The 18877-nt window shown below is 45.9% G+C and overlaps 2 protein-coding genes across 14 annotated transcripts in view; one reads left to right on the top strand and one right to left on the bottom strand.

Annotated features, from left to right (window-relative positions):
* Positions 1-538: 538 nt before the first annotated feature.
* Positions 539-17224, bottom strand: trmt1 (tRNA methyltransferase 1). 4 transcript variants are annotated; one of them, XM_053854920.1, is made up of 18 exons: positions 16341-17224; positions 14962-15079; positions 11392-11579; positions 8694-9009; positions 8342-8531; positions 8061-8248; positions 7475-7590; positions 6368-6480; positions 5642-5790; positions 4660-4743; positions 4526-4595; positions 4306-4440; positions 2810-2895; positions 2644-2752; positions 2506-2582; positions 1159-1278; positions 970-1084; positions 550-910 (listed from the first exon to the last, which is right to left on the bottom strand). In XM_053854920.1, the coding sequence occupies exons 4-18, from the start codon at positions 8999-9001 to the stop codon at positions 833-835; spliced, it is 1938 nt and encodes a 645-aa protein (XP_053710895.1). In that variant the 5' UTR covers positions 9002-9009; positions 11392-11579; positions 14962-15079; positions 16341-17224; the 3' UTR covers positions 550-832. The 4 variants fall into 4 exon arrangements, with proteins under 4 accessions (XP_053710896.1, XP_053710895.1, XP_053710893.1 ...); XM_053854918.1 differs by lacking the exons at positions 11392-11579; positions 14962-15079; positions 16341-17224 and adding an exon at positions 10073-10184; XM_053854919.1 differs by lacking the exons at positions 11392-11579; positions 14962-15079; positions 16341-17224 and adding an exon at positions 10070-10181.
* Positions 12170-18877, top strand: part of nacc1b (nucleus accumbens associated 1, BEN and BTB (POZ) domain containing b) — a 20170-nt gene continuing 13462 nt past the window's right edge. For 3 of the 10 annotated variants that reach the window (XM_053854923.1, XM_053854922.1, XM_053854932.1), the window contains exons 1-2: positions 14803-16441; positions 18724-18877. In XM_053854923.1, coding sequence (XP_053710898.1) covers positions 16389-16441; positions 18724-18877 — 207 coding nt within the window. In that variant the 5' untranslated portion in view covers positions 14803-16388. Of the gene's footprint in view, positions 12335-13539; positions 13750-13871; positions 14430-14802; positions 16442-18723 lie in introns of those variants that run through there. The other 7 variants (XM_053854929.1, XM_053854930.1, XM_053854926.1 and 4 more) reach the window with 7 other exon arrangements.

The raw sequence follows: 18877 nt of genomic DNA, 5'->3' as shown, positions 1-18877 counted from the left end.
TATACATATATACATACATACATATATATATATATATATAGAGAGAGAGAGAGAGATCTATAAATAAAAATTTTTTGTTTTGTTAAAAAAAATGTTAATGTAAAATAAAAAATGTATATACATACATATACATGATTTATATATTTATATTTTATAATGTTGTTTTTCTTTAAGATTACATATTTAATTTATGGGGTTATTATTTAGGTTTGTTTGTTTATATACATACATACATATATATACATACATATATATACATCCATATCTACACATCCATATCTACATATATACACATATATACATATATATATATACATACATATATACATACATATATAGGGAGAGAGAGAGAGGATATAAAAAAATGCATATTTTTTATTTTAACACTTCTAAAATTTTGACTTTTTTGTATTTATTTTTGAAATATCCCATGAAAAAAAAGGCAAAAATTGTATATATATATATATATATATATATATATATATATATATAGAGAGAGAGAGAGAGAGAGAGAGAGAGAGAGAGAGAGAGACCTATAAATAAAATTTTTATAAATAATATATAAATAAAAATAATAATAAATAATAATAAATATAAATAATTTTGTTTTGTTAAAAAAAATGTAAATGTAAAAAAAATCTGGCTCCTGACTCCTTTGCTCAATGTCGTGTTCAGAACTGAGTCCATAACAAATGAGTCTGGAGCACATGACCAACCTGAATTGTGAAGAGGCACCGACAACACATGACAAAGAGGAAAAACGTAAAACTTTTATGGGTCCGTCACAACAGCCCAACAAGGAACAAAGAAAATCCAACGTGTTGAGAGCGCGTCACTCCGGGGCTCCGTGGTCTTGTTTGGCTGGAGGGTCGTGAGAGTAGCAGCAGTCGTCTCCATGCGTGCACGTGCCCTGTGGAGCAGCAGGGTCCTGGTGTCAGAGCAGACACAGCACCGAGACCTTCCTCTCACCTGCTTGAAGCGCTTGCAGGGGAAGCTCTTGAGCTGCGTCGACTCAGCACTGGGGTTCTTCCTCTTATTCTGGCACTTCTTCCTCTTGTCCTGCAGGTCCGTCGAAATCCCGCCACTGCAGAAGATGGACATAAAAGCCCTGAGAGTTCCTCCATCACCGTGAGCTACCGTGGGCTCTTCCTCGGATACCTGGCTTTGGCGCGAGCCTTGGGGCCCCAGAAGGCCTGGGGGTTCTCCTGGAAGCGGGTCAGGTGGCGTCTTCTGGACTGTGGATTGGCGTCTTCCCTCACCGTGAAGCAGGCCTCCAGTCTGCACACGCACAGTCGTGGAGCGTTAGCATGCGACTAGAGAGACTCAAGTCAACACCTCTGGAGGCCAAGACACGAGACGCTGGGGTCGGGACTGGATTCACATGAATGTTTGACCGCAGACTCTGGAACCTCAGGGCTCCAGAGAACACAGGACATTTCTCTCTTTTTCAAACTGAAATTCCTCCTCATTTCGTCGACTTCCTCGATGAATTTTTAAATTAAAGAATTTGAACACCAGTCTAAAAAATGTTTCTTTTTTTCAACATTTTTCAAATTGTTTTTTTTGGATTGACAAAATATTTTGTATTTATTTAGAGAAAATACTGTCTCTGAAATACTCCATGAAAAAATAAATCTTTTTCATCATTTTTTATTTTAAAAAATTAAAAAAAAAATTCTAAAATATTTTTTTGTTTTAAGCATGTTTTTTTTTATTTTTTTTCTTACTGTCATAAAATTTCATTTTTTTCTATTTATTTATTTTGAGAAAATATTGTCTTATACACTCCATGAAAAAAAATATATATACGTTTGTTTTTTTAAAGAATGCTATTTTTTAAAATTCATGAAATATTTTTTTTATTTTAACACGTTTCTAAAATAAGATTTTTTTGTTTTTTTAAACATTTTTTAATTTATTTTTTTCTTACTGTTATAAAATCTAATTTTTGTATTTATTTTAGAAAATACTGTCTTAAATACTCCATGAATGAAATGAAAAATATAGGTATAATTTCCTTCATTTTTCTTTATGTTTTAAATATTTAATTTATAGGGTTATAATTAGGGCTAGGATTTTTTTTCCTTTTTTAACAGTAGAAAATTCAAAATCAAGATAAGAAAATCGAACAGTGACAGACATCTTGAAAATTCAACACGATCTAAACTTTTCTGTGTGTTTCAAAAGGTGCGGCTGCATGGGAAACTTTGGTTATGAGAGAACACTGTTATTGGTGCTCTGAAACATCTTCCCCATCAAAGAAAAGTGTTTTGATTTGGATCAATTTTTCTCTGTAATTCATGAATAAAAATGAAAACATTAAAGTCCTACTCCGTGTCACAATCCACACGTCACGTGCGACAACAAAATCTGATGTCTCCAGATGAGGAGAATAAAATGCCAATATGAAGTTCGTGTTTTAGGGCTAAAATCACAATAATATTCGTCATGAATAGCTCTGACAAACAAATGAGGAATAGAAAACAGATCCTGTCGGCGACTCACTTGGGCTCGGTGGAGAGGATCTTGAACGCCGGGCTGGTCTCCGACAGCTTCTCCCTCTTCACTGGGTTGGACTTTTCCTGCGGCGGTTCACAGGAGAATCAGCGAGAGCTGCGGGAAGAGGACGCCCGGGACGCTCACCCAGCAGCGCATGATGTCCCACAGGACGGCGGGAGGCGCGTCCGTCTTGATGGCGTTCTTGCAGGCGTGAGACAGCGACACCCTGTGGCCGGCGTGGAGCAGCGCAGACCTGCACAGAGGAGCCGGTGACACTCCAGCCGGAGCCACTGAAGGCGGACGGCGGTACCTGAGCTGGAGCAGAGGCGGCGTGTTGCAGCGTATGGTGCTGCTCAGACTGTCCACGGTGTAGTAGAGGGGCGCGTCCTCCAGCTCCTGACACACGAGCAGCGCATGTCACAGTCACCAACAAGCTGCATCTTATGAGGCCAGCTGACATCTGCAGTTACGCCTTTATTACACCTATTATATGCTTCAAATAAACTCAAATAAGGCTTAAATAAATACAATTTAATTAAATGAGCTGTGGCTTGTGTTTTTATTTTATTCGGTTGTAGGACACTGAAGTTGTGGCTCAGGAGGGAGGGAGGCCATGTTGCTGTCAGTGCACTGTCATTTCTGTTCAGGTCATTTACAAAGCTTAACTTAGTGTTATTTACGGTGCAGAATTAAAGTGTGCTCCTGTTAATATTAGAATTTGATGGAAACATTAGACACGTTGTTGACTATTTTAGCCTGTAGTGGATCTTCTTTTCCATTCAGCTTCTCCCTTCAGAGGTGGCCACAGCAGATCATCCTCCTCCATCTCCCCCTGTCCTCTGCTTCCTCTTCTCTCAAACCTCCAAACCTCATGTCCTCCTTCACCACCTCCATCACTCTCCTCTGTGGCCTTCCTCTCCACCTTCTGCCTGGCAGTTCCAACCTCAACATCTTCATCTACCAATGTCCTGGCTCTCTCTCTCTCCTCTGTACATGTCCAAACCATCTCCATCCAGCCTCTCTGACTTGGTCTCCTAAACACCTGAGCACATGTGCTGTCCCTCTGATCCTATCATCATCCTGCTCTCACTCCCAGAGAGAAGCTCAGCATCTTCATCTCTGCTACCTCCAGCTCTGCCTCCTGTCTCCTCCTCAGTGCCACTGTTTCCAAACCATACAACATTGCTGGCCTCACCACCCTTTTGGACACTTTCCCTTTCATCCTTGCCGACACCCTTTTGTCACACGTCACACTTGACACTTTTCTCCAATGATTCCATCCTGCCTGCACCCGCTTCTTCACCTCTTTCTCACACTCTCGGATCGTGACTATTCTGTAACTGAGAAAAACACTGGCTGTGAAGGTCAAACGCTGGAGCTCCTCACTTTTATCCACAACAAACATGTGGATTGCCTCAATAGTTGCCTGCCTTCTGCCTGAGGCTGTGGCCGCAGCAGAGAGGAGCTTCTCTAAGATGAAGCTCACATCCAGGGGACGGGATCACCTCGCTGCTCCTGCAGTAACCAGTGTTGGCCACCAGGTTCGCAGCAGATGTTCTGAAGACCACACAATGGACTCTAGATGATCTGTGTTATCAAGCATTATTTAAGTGTTGATGTGTTTGATTATCTTATCTAAAATAAAGACGTTTCATAAATAATCCCATCCTATCTAAGATAGAAAGGATTTTAATCCTAGTATTACAATGTCCTTCAGTCAGTTGATCTCGCCTGACTGGCTCAAGTAGTGTAATAGACAGTGGTATCTCAGTCGACCAAACAGCTGGAGACCATCAAAGCGGGTACCTCGGTCACCATGCTGAGAACCCCCTGGATGCGTTTGGAGGTCCCGAAGCGATCGGGATTCCCGGACACCGCGGACAGCACCCTCTGGACGAAGTCCAAGTTGTGGATGGGTTCCGCCCAGATCGGTCCTCCCAGCTGCAGGACGTTTCACAGACTTTCAGCACCGACTCATGTTACACTGAGGCCTGAGGCTCAGCCCTGGGACACGGCAGACGCCCACCTGGTGCCTCTGCTGGCAGTGCTCACAGCTGGGTCCCACTGGAGGGCCGGTGGCAGGGGAGTACTTGGTGCTGCAGACAGAGCAGAGCGCTGGTCACCTCCAGAGAGACGCGCTGGTGTCAACATGCCTCTTACTGCTTCCCGCTGACGGTCTTCCTCCCCAGCCTCTGCAGATGGAACGAGCCGCAGCCCACGCAGTTGTACACCAGAGCTTGTTTGCTGAGGCAGAAGCACAGAGATGTTCTACTGAACTACAGATGACAAGGCTGGTTCCCCATGGATCTGTACCGACTCTGACGCCAAAGCACACATTTAGACTCATGTAGAAGTAGCTTCATGGGCGACTCCTGTCGACCTCTACCGGCACATAACTGGCACACGCCACAAGAAAAAACACACTGTCAGTCTTGAATGAAGATTTTGGGGTTCATTATTGATCCAACAGATCTGAATAAAACAATGCTTTGAACTACAGATGAGAACATGAGGTATCATGAGACAGTGTCCTAATTTTCAGAGGCCACTAGATGGCGATCGTGGTTTAAAAATGATGTGTTGAATGAGCTGTTCAAGAGCAAACATTTTCCAGCAGACAGCGCCACCTGGTGGCCCCTGAACATCAGGACATGTGTCATGAAGCCGCACCGACCCATCACAACTTTTAGCCAAAATGCTTCAACCTATGAGGAGAAGAAGCTCTAGAGCAGATGTGGGCAGTTAAACTTCCTGAAGGGCCACATTATAAAGTGTGACAGTCGTGAGGGGCCATCATGCCAAAAGAACAGCGAAAAAAGTTACGTGTACAAAATGAACCAATAAATATTCTATGGATGCAAGGATATTAAGAAGTGGAAATATGGCATGAAACCTATAAAAATGTTCTGCACGCATCTTATTTGAATATAAATCATCATAAAATTATTATCCAAGATAAAAAGGCAAGTCATTTCAAAACATATTGGAATTTTCTTTCAACAAATGTTTAGGAAAATAGCAATTCATAAACAAAAAGAAGAAACAAAAATGTCGTCTTGAAGCGTTCGTTCGTTCGTTCGTTCGTTCGCTCGTTCGCTCGTTCGCTCGTTCGCTCGTTCGTTCGCTCGTTCGCTCGTTTTACCTGGCAGAGTCCTTCACTTTGGCCTGCCCCGTGAAGACCCGCACAAAGACCCGGATGTAGAAGTCCACGCTGACAGACAGCAGCGGCTGAATGTAGCGCTGGTAAACTCCAGCCCTCTGGTCCAAGCTGTGCAGGATGATGCGCAGAGCCTGTTGCCGCAAATCACACAATCACATCTGTCACTCTGAGCTCCGGGGCCGGGGTCCCAGGACTGGAAAAAACAGCATTATCAGGGAGCCTAGAGCGTCGAGAGAGTCCTGCAGCGGAGGGTTCACTTAAGGTGGTGAGGAAGAAACTTATGAGCAGCAGTTCAGTCTCACAGCACAAATATGGTCGTCTTTTAATGTCATGCAGCCTCTTCTGTCCAACGTTAATATGACTATTGTTTGGATTGTAAAAGCTCTGCTACTAGACCAGAAAGAAAACACAAACTGCGCCGCTTTAAAGCTGCACTGCCTCTGTGTTTACCAAGATTATATCCTAACTGAAAAATGAATTTGATTCGTGTAGTTAGATATGAGTTTCTACCCTTTCAGTGTCAAAGCAAGACGTAGCTTTTCATGACTTCATTTGCCAATAGTTGAGAGTGGATCTGCATTCCAACTGTGCGCTCTGCGATTAATGTGGAGCCGTTTTGGGTTTTGTTTCATTCGGAATCTCACCTTTCATTTCGGTTTTACGGGGAATAAAAACAAGCCTTCTAAGTGGCGTTTGCGTGCGACTCACCATCTCATGACAATATTTGCTCTTGATGGAGACGGAGCCGTACTTGCTGTAGCAGGTCTCGCCGCTGTTGCCCGCCATCACGGCCATGTCTGTGCAAGTCACACACAGGAGGCCTGAGAGAAGAGACGGTCGATGAACCTCAAGCTCCACCAGTGCTGATCATGGAGACGTGCCGTGAGAAGAAGGCTCAGGGCCTGGTGCGGCACATTCAGTCAGCCACGCCACCGTCTTTCATACCAGAGCTGCAACTAACAATCATTTTCATTGTCGACTAATCGCAATGACCTTTGTTTGGACCTATTTTGAATTTCTGTTTCACCTAAAGATGCTTAAATCATCTCACAAGTATATGAAAATAATGACACATAATCCAGGAACATGTATCAACCCTGTGAAGCATGAAGCATTTGACAGTTGCCCGAGAGCTCCAGGTCTTTAAAACTGAGGTCTTTATTGGGCCTTGAGAAGAATTGAAAATCACCACTATTTGTATCTCATATAAAATATCTGATCCACATCAAAAGGCCTTATTTGAATCATAATCTGAAACAATGTGTTCCGTGTAGCTCCATAGTTGAGTTCTGGTTATTATTAAGAGGAGAGACACTGAGGACACTTCACTACATCACTGTAAAAAAAAAACAGTCACTCCAGTAGCGCAGATGTGATGTGTGTGACATCATTAAAAACAAATCCATCTCCTCTTACAGACCAAACACGGAACACTCTTTCATCATTCTCCCATGGTGTCGGAGGGGTTTGCTCATCCTTAAGATGCTAAGACGTTATCTTCGCAAACAAAACGAAGCCTCACTATTGAACACTACGACCCGTCGCTGCTTTTTCCTCCGTGACTGTGACTTAGGCGGCCAGTCGGAGGTGGAGACACGGAGCCTGGGGCGTGCAGCGACAGCTGCCAGTTGGAGTCGGACCTCAGTCCAATGAAAGGAACAGAAATGAACATATCTTAATGACTCCAGAGAATGTGATGTTTCCTCACTGCTTCTGAATAACAACCAGTTCTCGATGCCCATCCTGCGGCCCGTGTGCGTTCACACCATCGGAAACATGACACATCAATGCACAGATTTTGACGTCAAAACCCACCTCCCTCGCTGACGGCCTGCACGGCGGCGTCCAGGAAACAGGACGGGCTGCCATAGGGATCCAGATCGATGACATCGTAGCGCTCCTTCTTCCCCCGCATCTCGTACATCAGCATGCTGCAGAGCCACAGAGACCGGAATGTTGCGAGGCGTGTTCCATAGGGGTGTGAGAAAATATGGTGATATTGTATCGATATTTTTGCTGAAATATCGCAGTACTTCATTGTGTGATATTGTCTTGATATTTTAAGTCGGCAAGATCAATATTTAATACATTGAGACTTGGAAATGCTGCTGCGTTTGTGATCATTTAATACTACAGTTTTCTTTTTGTTCTTAACAGAGCGATCAATTTAACTGAAAGACGTCATTAGAATAAACTAATTTTCATGCACATAATATTTATTTGTGCCACAGTGAGTAGTGCATTATTTGATTTTCCACCGCAAAATGCTGACAATATACTGCTGAACTTACAGTATCGCAACATATCGCAATGTATCGTATCACTGTATCTGGATACGTATCGTATCGCAAGCCGATACACAGCCCTAGTTCTGGAAGAGCAATTCAGGTGTAAGAGGTACCTGGCATCCTTGCAGCTGGCCTGAAGTAGATGGTCGACGTTGTTGTACTTTGCATTCCGAGCGATCAGCGCCGCAGCTTTGGCGGAGAAGTCGTTGGCCGTGACGCTCTGAAGGCCGGGAACCTCCAGAGCAAAGCGGACCGAGCGCAGCCCCGATGCTGCCAGACCCTCGAGCACACGGATGCCTCGCTGGAACAACACAAAGAAAATAAAAATGTTGATAACAAACGTTGATTCCTAAACACTGGTCAACAACAATTCCAAATATTCCGTTGCATCTACCTCACATTTCTCTCCCACTGACGCCGTGACTGTCGGCTCCTCGGCTCCGTTCTTCTCCTCCACCTGAGCGTCTGTTTCGCTCATCTCCTCCGACAGGGAGACCACCACTCGCTCCGTCTCCCCGGGCACGACCACCTTCACTCCCCGCTGAGCCAGCACTTCTCTGGCAAACTCTGTGATCACTGCACATCTGCAGCAGAGAGTAATTCACCTCATTCAAAACAAAGGCTTTTAAATGAGCTCAGGCTGCTCAAATGACACTTGGACGTACCGGATAACAAATAACCATCTCATATACACGACCGGTCAGAAGCAAATATGCTCAGCAGTACAATACTGCACGAGTACTCACGTCAAGTCTCGGTTAAACTCCTGCACAGGGTTGTAAAACACCTCATTAGCACTTGGAAACAAGATGGAGGCCTTTCCCTCTTTCACCACCGTCTCCCCTCGCAGGGCTTCAGGAGGTGTGTCTGCCGCCGATATGTCGGAGTTGCCAGCTGCAGCGGAGGATATCTGGACATTTGGAGCATCTTTCAGGGGCTCCATGGATCTGACGCCCCTCAAGAAGGCGGGAGAAACCACACACCAATGAAGAATTCGACTGGTGGATGCAATGCAGGGATGATGGGAGAAGTGAAGCAGCGTCCGTCCCAACATAAAGGTTCCTTGGAGAAAGAATGAACACAATCAACCACAGTCAAGACCCACATACTGACTTTGACTCTTCAGCATAGAAATGAAATACAGTGGTGCCTCGGTTTTCGAACGTCTCGAAAGTTTAAATTTCTAGATTTATTTGCTTCGGATTTCGAACGAAAATCCAGAACTCACGACGAGCGCGGCCATGACTCGCTTTGTTATTGTGTATAACGCAGCCTCTGTATGCAGACATGTCAAAACGCTTTATTGCTTTTTCCATTCATTGCAATGGGAAAAAAAAAATCGATTTAGAACAAATCGCTTCTCGAACGGCCGTCTGGAGCGGACTGTGGTCGAGAACCCAGGTACCACTGCATAAAACTAAAAGGAAAGGCCGTTAACTCACAAATAAATTCATTTATCAAGCTATGCAAGTTTAACTACTCCTCAGTAATTTAGGAACGCATTACATGAATGTAGTGAAACAATATGCATGTGCATTCACCAGCCTTAGTTTATTCATTCACTCATTTACTAAATGTAGATTGGTTTCCACAGTCTCCTGAAAATAGACGACTGTTGATCGAATGTACTTCTGTCACTCTATAAATATGGACAAAATAATATAGAAAACCACCTTTTTTCCATGCAAAACCTGTTTCTTATTCTCATTCTCAACCAGTTTTTCGCATTACGCCTCTCTTCAGGAGGAAACACGAGCTTCTCCCACACACAGCTCCTAAGAAGAGGCGGAGAACTGACGACATTAAAGTAGACGGACTCAAGTACTGTGCCATGTCGCCTACAACCGGCACAAGGTTAGACTGGAAACACGCGCGGATTCGTCTGTCAACCACGCTCCGTCGTCTGGTCAGAAAATTACTACTCAGAGAATGATACTTCCCAAGGCTTTATCGACAAACAGACAAGCATTTTCTCTTCACGCTTTAGCTAGCGTGATGAGCTGCCGGTTAAACTCTTCCAAGTGTAGCACAGTGATGCTAACGCGGCTAAAACGCAACGCTGAGCATAAACATTAAGGCGACAAAGAGGCAAGATGGAGCTCGTGAATTCGATTCTTCTCACCACCTTCAGCAGCAGGTGGACACTGTTGCAGTCGCTCGCGTTCAGTCGGTATGGAGTTTGTTTTCAGCCCTCACGTTACCGCAAGAAGGACGCCATGTTTCTACGGAAGCTGACGCGGTCAGAATGCACCACTGAGCCGCTAGCGGCCCCTGCGGCTGAGCGCTGTAACTGCAGCAGCGGAGTAACGTGAGGACAAGGAGGAGGGCGGGCCGCGCGCTGCACACACTGCTGCCCTACTTTCCTCCCGCGGAGAACACGCGAGGACACTGGAAAACACTTGAGAGCGCCGCTTACATAAATCATCTAGTACAATCTCTCTGCGCCCGAAACTGCTGATGAATTCTAATTATAGAGCTCCAGCCACATTGATTGTTTACGCTGGAAAAAAATCTAAAACTTAAGTGTAGGCACGTGAATTTAGACGAGAAATAAAGTTAGTTATGGGACTCAATTGCTGTTTGTTTTGAATAAATATTAATACAGTGATGCCTCGGTTCTCGACCACAATCCGTTCCAGACGGCCGTTCGAGAAGCGATTTGTTCCAAATCTGAATGGATTTTTCCCATTACAATGAATGGAAAAAGAAAGAATGGGTTCCAAGCCTTAAAAGAGTCTTTTGTAGGAGTGAATGTAGAGTGTCTGCTGCAGGTGCGCTGTTCCTCTATCTGTGTGGCCGCTGCATGTGGGAGGGGTTGCCGAGTGAGTGAGGTCTCTCCAGAAGTGAAGAGGTGCCCGGTGCGTGTCCAGCTCTGAATGTGCGCTTCTGTGCAGTTTGGCTGTGACAAAGTCATAAACCAAGTCACGCTCTGTCCCAGACTCGCCTCATCCCTGTCCCAGCTCCAGCCCACAACAGGACATCAAACCCTGGAGTGAGCGCTCCAGCACCTCCCCTGTGACACTCTACCACGGTCCAGTGCGGAGACAGGAAAGGTTTTACACCTCAATATGAAGAAGAAACAGTCAGTAAATGTAGCTAATGGGACACGTCTGCATACAGAGGCTGCGTTCTACACAATAACAAAGCGCGTCGTGGGTCAGCTGATCGGTCCGCGCTTGTTATGTTTTTTTCTGGCTTTTTTCAGGGGCGTTCAAGTTCTGGATTTTCGTTCGAAATCCAAAGCAAAAAAATCTAGAAATTTTTGTTAAAACTCTGATTTGTTCGAATCAAAAACCAAGGTACCACTGTATTTATGTAATGTTATGCGTTTCCTTTGAGACTTCATATAGTTTGTCTTTGAAAAACATCAGTTTCTACTGTTAAATATGGCAATATATGTTAAACATGGCAGGTAACCTTGCCATTATAGTCCACTGTGCTCACCTTAAATCTGGACCCATGTGAAAGTCAATCAAATGGATTTTGGTTTGGATAAACTTTATGTTAGACGTTCTCCAGAACCTTCGTCACCATCCACTGACCGGTGCTGAAGGTGAAGGCTTCTCCCAATATAAGGTGACGAGGGACTCCCCAGGGCACTGTTCTCTCTCTATTCCTTTTCACTGTTTACACTCCATTGAACAAACACAGAAAAAAATAATGTTTGTTCACTTCAGTCCAACAGAAACTCCAAACCAGTCACATCAGTTAAGAGCTACATTAATCTATTAACATTTTTATTATTTTTTCGAGTTAGTTTTTCTTTGCCAATGTGGAATGTGACTAATAGGTTTGAACAAATCTGATTAAGGTACTGCATCGATTGCCTTTTTTGGTGAAAACCCGGAATTTGCGGCGCCTAAAACACAGCAGAAATGTCACCATGTATTGAAGAAATCAACGTGAGCTGAGAACTAAAACACTTAAATGATGAGAAACTTGAAATGGTGATGAAATGTGAAGCAAAATAAAGAATTGAGGAAGTGTTTGGTTAATCATTCTTGGATGGAAAACGCTGAGTTTCCAGCTCTAATGGTGGAGAGGGATCAAGTGCTGCAGCCTAACAGTGGGAGCAGGAGTCACCATGATGGACTGTGATTCTCACATCTGGACGGGGGGCGCTGTGGCGATGGATGCCCACAGAGCGCGGTGCCTCACGTCTGACACCAGAGAGTTATCGAGCGAATAGTATCGGGCTTGACAGCGCGGAGAGGGAGGAGCGCAGAGGCTGGATGCAGTCTCCTCCTGTGTAGCCGTCCACGCGCGCGCCTCAGCCAGCGGCCCCGGAGGGCTCCACCTGCCCGGAGTCGAGACGCGCCGTCGCGCTCCTGAGGACGCTGGGATCGAAACGGCGGACCCACGAGCCGAGGGGAGAAGACACGTCCCAGTGAGTGTTGGACGGGCGGGTGGGGCGCAGACAGTGAGGTCGGCTGGGGACGCAGCCTACCTGCTCGTGGCTCAACATCGGGTGACGCGTTAGTGATGTAACCGCAGCACTTAAAGGGTCTTAAACAGTCGGTCAGAATCACACTGTTTTGCTTTAGTTGCGCAGTAAAGAGTGACTGTAAGTGCGCGCTACTCGTATAAAACTGCGCTTTATTTTCTAGATAATCACATGAAATATTTTGACATGCGAAAATATTAGTATTATATATATTAGTAGAAGGAGTTTGAGTGTATCTTTAAATAAAAGAAAACTTGCTGGCTTCTTAGTGAAAGACACCCTGAAGACACAGTTCAATCCAGCAACATAACAAACATAACGTCTGCTATGGTGACTGTTAGCATGGGAAAGTGATCTGTTCTCTTGTGAGGTGAGCTTGAGTCAGACGTGGGCTTTTATTGTGGCCACTGATCATAAATCATGGCGCATGGCTGCACTTCCCTCGACAGTCTTTTAGTGTCCAGGTGTGCTGTGTTGACCTGAGGCGACCCAAGAACCTCCTGTGAATGCCATTCTTTGACACGAAAAGTGGCTTAAACTGAGTCCAATCCGAGTTTGCCTGGTCATTGTTGAATCAAATTCCATTTTACGTACATAAAATTGTCGGAATTTTTCCAAATGAATTCTTGACATTTGTAATCTCCAGCTGTGGGCCAGACGATGGGCCTAGCTTCAACACTAGTCTCTGTGGGTCAAAATATATAAAATAAAAATAAATAATGAAGGGCCTTTTATGCCCTGAAAATCAGATTTCCACAACGCAGGGCCTCATAAAGTGATCTGACCGGCTGGATTTGGACCCCCAGACCTCGAGTTTGACACGTCGTCGCTGGTTGACTTTTCATAAAGTGCATTGTGCTGAATATAACCAGTGATCTGGCCGGTGTCACGCTTCATTTAGAGGCTGCATGATGATAAATATGCATGAACAATGTGCCTTTCAATCATGTGAATTGAACTCTCTATTGCAATACAATACGGCGCAACAACGCACACCAGTGACGTGAGAGTGAACTGTCACATCGCACACCTTTGTTCGTCTCGCTGCTGCGGCGACGCGCGTCTGTCTGGCTGATCGGTTGCTCTGCGATCTGTCCGTCGCCCCTGGGAGAGTCTTCGGCGTCCTCGTCGATCGCTCGCCTGCGCGTGCACGCGCGCGCCCGGGCTGCTGGCTCCCAGAGTCACAATGAATGGCTGCATGTAAATGGAGGCGGAGGGAGACGCTGCCAGCCACAGACCCCCTTCTCCTCCTTCTTCTTGTCCTGAAACACTGTGCGGCGGAACATCACCGAGGGGGCGAGTTGAACACGGCGGGTCAACGAGGACAGCGGATCGGACTCGGCCCCTGATTCGGCTCGGTGAGGTGTCGCTTCTTAACGCATGTGACGGCGAGCTGTCGCGGGGCTGGTGACTCGGCTGTTGGGTTTGAAATTGTTTTTAAGTTGTGCTGGCGAAGATGGGGGATGGGCTCATCGGCGCGGGGGGGGGACAAAACTTTAACCGGCGTGGACCGTGGCCCCGGGCTGCCCCGCTCCTGCGGCTCGGGCTTCTCTTTGAAGCCGCGTTTGGGAACTTTCCGGAAAGTTGCTGTGCGCCGTCCTCACGCGTGACACCAGCGCCACGCCGGATCCATCGCTCCTGTCTCGCCCACACTCGCATTGTGTCCCGGGATGACCTGTTGATGTCGGCCTCGGACGGAGAACCGGGGTCCGACTGAACGCGCCGCTTGTCCGTGTCGTGCGGTCCGGGCAGCCGCGGCTCGAATAGTTCACTGGATCTGATGATTCATGAGCGACATTTTGGAAGGGAACAACGTGTGTCGTGTCCCGGGTTTGTAGCTGCCATTCGTCCAGAGGTAGAGGAGGAGGAGGAGGAAGAGGAGGAGGGGGGGTGAACGGATATCACACCACGATGGCACGGAATAACTGAAGAAGGCTCAATATTCAGCTCCGTTTTTAGGGGGGGGGGATGTCGTGTTCCTGGCTCCTCGATCGATAGATGTGCGGTGTTTTCGGCGGGAAGGAAGAGACGAGTGAAAGTAAGTGAGCGCTATTTTTCTGTCCCATTCCTCCGCTGCCCCCCCCCCAACCACCGAGCACCGGCCCGCTCCAGCCCAGGATCCTGAGTCCTGCCGGGCATGGACGCTGGCACTCGGCGGGGCAGCTCCTCTGCAGCCCGGCGTCTTCGCCCTCTGGCTCCAGCTTCCGCTGCTCTCCTTTGTCAGACCATCACATTTGGATTGATGGATGTTCGTTTACGCTAAGGATCGAGTTGCAGTTCGGCTGGTGAACACGCCGTTTGAACCAGCAGTAACTTCCAAACTCGTGGCACCACGGGGATCTTAAAGGGGGGGGGGTCACTTTTGTACATCCATACTGGGGGTTTAGCGTTAGCTCGCTAGCACTCTCTAGTTGAACCAGGAAATTGAATCCCTTCAGGTAGTAGCTGATACATATGTTGTTTTCCCCCCACATCACTCTCTTCAAGTATCCGTTTGATTTACCTTGACAGTTGTGAGAAAGATGCAGGGGCCTCCTAATGGGGGCCAAGGGTCAAGTAGTCTGAATTACCCCGCCTTTCATGTTGTCTGGAAGTTGTTGTGACCTCTGACCCGTGAAGAGGGAAGGATGTCTTCATTTGACCCAGCAGCGTGTTCACGCCCAGCTGGCCACACGTCTCGCTGCCTTTCTGTGGGTACAGAACGTAGGGGTTTTTTTTCTTCTTCTAATCGAAAGCACGTGCTACATTGCATCACATTTCTCTAAATCCTTCTGTAAATATCAATGTCAATGTGTGTAAATATTTATAAAACGGAAAGCTTGTTTTCACGATCACATTTCCGTCGTGACACCAACAGTTCAGGCGCAGTGAGAGTCAAAACGGAGATGGAGAAGTATCCCTTCAGAACGCAGAACATACAACAGCACAAAGATTACACTTTCCAACAAGACCGGTCCATAAGAAACGCTTGACTTCTGCATGTCAGTGGGAGTGGATTTTTGCGACGGTTCAGGTCGGGGTGGTTTTCTTGGTGGGCTTCATACCAGTAATATTAGGTTTGACGTTGGTGACTGGTGACACGATTCCATGTTTTTATTGTCATTTAAGGCTGATCCTGGTTCAGTAGCTGAGTGTCAGACCTTTGAAAACTTGGATGCAAGTGAAAGCAAAGGGGACTGATTCAATCTCACGTGCCGACAGATAAGCTTCAAATGAAAATATTTTTTAAGTGTTTGTCAAACTTAGAGCAGTTTTCATGATCCTTTTATGGTTAGATGAATGCGCTTTATGATATATAGCGAACTGATCATGTAGGTGGCGCTGTGCAGGCCTCTTTTTAGTGGATGAACATGGTTCTTTCTGATAGTGAGTTGACGTCTCAGCTGACACAGAGGACCAAAGTGGGACCCCTGTAAGTTCTGGTTAACTGACTGTGTGTTACTATCTTCATTTAGAATCCATGTATCAGTGTGGATCTTATGCAGATTAGGGTCCTGAAAACTGATAGTAGGACAGCAAACACCACAGAATAATAAGCTTCATAACCCATAATATTAAAACTTTATCGCAGTGTGGCTTTCTTTTGTGGAGCGCAGACCCCTGACGGTGTTTGACCAAATTTGCGCCTTGAAAGTAGCGTTTCATGGGGGTTCAATTTAAAAAGTCCCCTGAACCTCAGGAGCTCATTGATCGGTTCATGGCTGTTGTCACCAAACACAACATTGGGACCCGCTGTCTTAAAATCCTAGCTATAAGCCTGTTGATCGATCGTCAAATTGACTTTCTTTATTTCAAAGTGTTTACAGGCTTTAAAGTTATGACTGAATAACACCATGAAATGCTCTCACTGACCCAGTCAATCTTTTATCTATGACACGTTTTGTAGCTCTGTGACTTTGTGTTGGAAATGTAAAACATTTAGTGCCGACACTCGTGCGGGATTACTCACCAAGTTAAGAACTAGATTCTGCCATTCGGACCGGACTCAAAAGCACTGATGCTACTGAGTCAGTTGGCTGAAGCAGAAGGAGGCCAGTTCAACTGTCCAAGGTAAGCAACAGCACGTAGCACTCCAAATAAAAGCTGACCAGTCAGGAAGTACACCGACCGAAAAACATTGTGTCATTGTGTTGAAGCCAACTTTAGCCATGTCTGAAGTCGGTGCCAACAATGTTGCTGTGCTAGAGAAGCAGAGCCGCCCATGATTGTGCTGTCAGTCACGGAATAAGAAATATCATTTAATGAAGTTCTTCACTTTTGTGTTGGCAAAAACTGTAATGTAATGAATTTGACTTTTATACTTTGACTTCAGCGACAGAAAACGCATGGTGTGATGGTCCTTTCCCTGAGTTTCACACTTATAACTTGTGTTTGAAATGATGCTGCGTTTTAGTCTTGAAGGTCTTGAGATATCAAAGGCAGAGGACTGTTTCAGCTCAGTCGTATTTCAAGACATAAAAAGTGACACCCTGGCAATGAAACTTTGCAAAAATACTATTGAACAGAAATGGTCCAAAGAAAGTCAAGACAGAAGGGTTGGCGTCTCAGCATTTTCACTGCATCTAATCTGACCTGCTTTAAGTGAAGTATGAAGTTTTAGCACGTGGGAAACAATCTAGAAGCTGTTCCTCGCTAGATGGTGTGCAAAATTCCAATTAGCTCTCCTGAAACACAGCATTGCCAATGGCTACAGTGGACAGCACGAGTCATCCACTGCATTGTTGGGTCACAAAGACGACGCCATGACTCCAGAGAAACTGGAACAGAGCTGCTCGAGTGGTTTCCAGCCCAAGTTCAGATGATACAGCACAAGCTCCTTTGTGTGTGAATATGTCTGTAGAAGTTTCTGATGAATCAGGTCGGATTAGAGATTTTCTCCCTTCGGTACAGTCAACCCTGGGTAATAATAGAGCCACGAGTTTGATATTCAAATCAGAGAAAAGGTATTTTTATAACGCGTATAACATTTGATCACTGGCTGTTGTCGCGCGACAGCCATGGCTGAAGCAGACCAGTTATGCAATAGCTCGCCCGGAACAGGTTTGCAAAAGCAGCTCATTAGAATTGAATGAACAGCACGAAAATAGATCTGGGTTTACTCAAGATTAAACAGTGGGCTCACAGTACAATGACATTTCACAGTTGTGAAGGGAGTTTGTCAGACGAGGCCTTTTTTTTTGGACTCCAAAACTCAAAATGTATCTCCACTGGTTACACATTTCTGTATGACCTTTCACATGTCCAGGATCACATACTGTCATCTCGGGGGGGGGGGGTTTCTCTTCACCAATTAAAGGCGGGAAATTCAGGATACGGGTTCTGGTACAGGACCAGCTGTAGCTTGGACACAAGAGCGCCCACTGCGGGGTTCCTGTAGCTGTCCCCCTCCGCAATGTTGACAGGGGGAAAACAAGTTATGGCACCCTGGACCCATTCGTTGGAACCCGGTCTAGGTACCAAATCTGTCTTCACTTCACGAATGTGATCTACCTGCCACACGATGATGGTATGATCTCACCAAACCAGAATCAACTCCTCTGCAGACAATGATGCACCTCGGAAGATATTTTGATTCATTTGCCTGGGGAAAATGTGAATCCATGAGGAAGTTTAACCTTTACCGAGTCTGTCCGGCCACTTCCGGGTTTGCTGAACCGCGCGTTGTGATTGGCTGACATGTACAAGGCATTGTTTTCCCTGGCAAATGAATAAACCTGTGTCGGACTGTCTACTAAGGTGTCCATTCTGGTTTTGGTGCGATATCATATGAAAGCAATGACCAATACATGTCAATCCAATCACAGCGTGTTGTTCTGCAGACCACGAAGAAGAAGGGACGTATACTTTGCAAATAAACATCGTATTTTGTGGATATAAAGGTCACGCATGTGGCAGAACATGCCATCAAACCCTTTATTTCAATTTTCTCTGACTCATTTAAACATTTGAAAATAATGTGACGTCAACATACCGCGGCAGGTAGGACACATTCAGTGTCACACATTTTTTCTGGGAGCTATCCGCATCCATTTGTGGCTTATATGCTGGATCTAACACCCAGTTACAAACACCAAACACGGGTCTGACTATATCAACGTTTCTCCAGAACTTCTGCCCAAAGCGAATCACCCTAAGTGACTGAGGACATTGCCCATGGGTCGTTCTCGATTATCTCGACGGGATTTGAACCGCGAGCTTCCTGCACTACAGTACTGCTTCCTAGTGACCTGATGGCTTGTCCTGGCACAGGGGAAAAGAAGCTGTCAAATGTCTGGACCTGCTCATGTGAACCCCCTTCCAGCCACACACCCTAACCAGACCTGTGTCTCCAGCAGAGCCTGCGGTGTTGGGCTCAGCGTAATGGCTCAGACGCTGCAGATGGCGATCCCTAACTTCGGCAACAACGTCCTGGAGTGTCTGAACGAGCAGCGGCTGCAGGGCCTCTACTGCGATGTCTCCGTGGTGGTCAAGGGACACGCCTTCAAG

The sequence above is a fragment of the Synchiropus splendidus genome, chromosome 2 (genome assembly GCF_027744825.2).
Source record: "Synchiropus splendidus isolate RoL2022-P1 chromosome 2, RoL_Sspl_1.0, whole genome shotgun sequence".
Classification (NCBI taxonomy): Eukaryota; Metazoa; Chordata; class Actinopteri; order Syngnathiformes; family Callionymidae; genus Synchiropus; species Synchiropus splendidus.
This window is presented reverse-complemented; position numbering and strand designations above follow the sequence as displayed.

What these genes read in the sequence shown, in the direction of transcription:
- trmt1 (XM_053854920.1), bottom strand. Translation starts at nt 9,001, where the DNA reads ATGTTGGGACGGACGCTGCTTCACTTCTCCCATCATCCCTGCATTGCA. An exon ending in AAAGTGAAGGACTCTGCCAG is followed by an intron (nt 4,744 to 5,641) that starts GTAAAACGAGCG and finishes CTTCTGCCTCAG; the next exon opens with CAAACAAGCTCTGGTGTACA. An exon ending in AAGGCTCGCGCCAAAGCCAG is followed by an intron (nt 1,085 to 1,158) that starts GTATCCGAGGAA and finishes CATCTTCTGCAG; the next exon opens with TGGCGGGATTTCGACGGACC.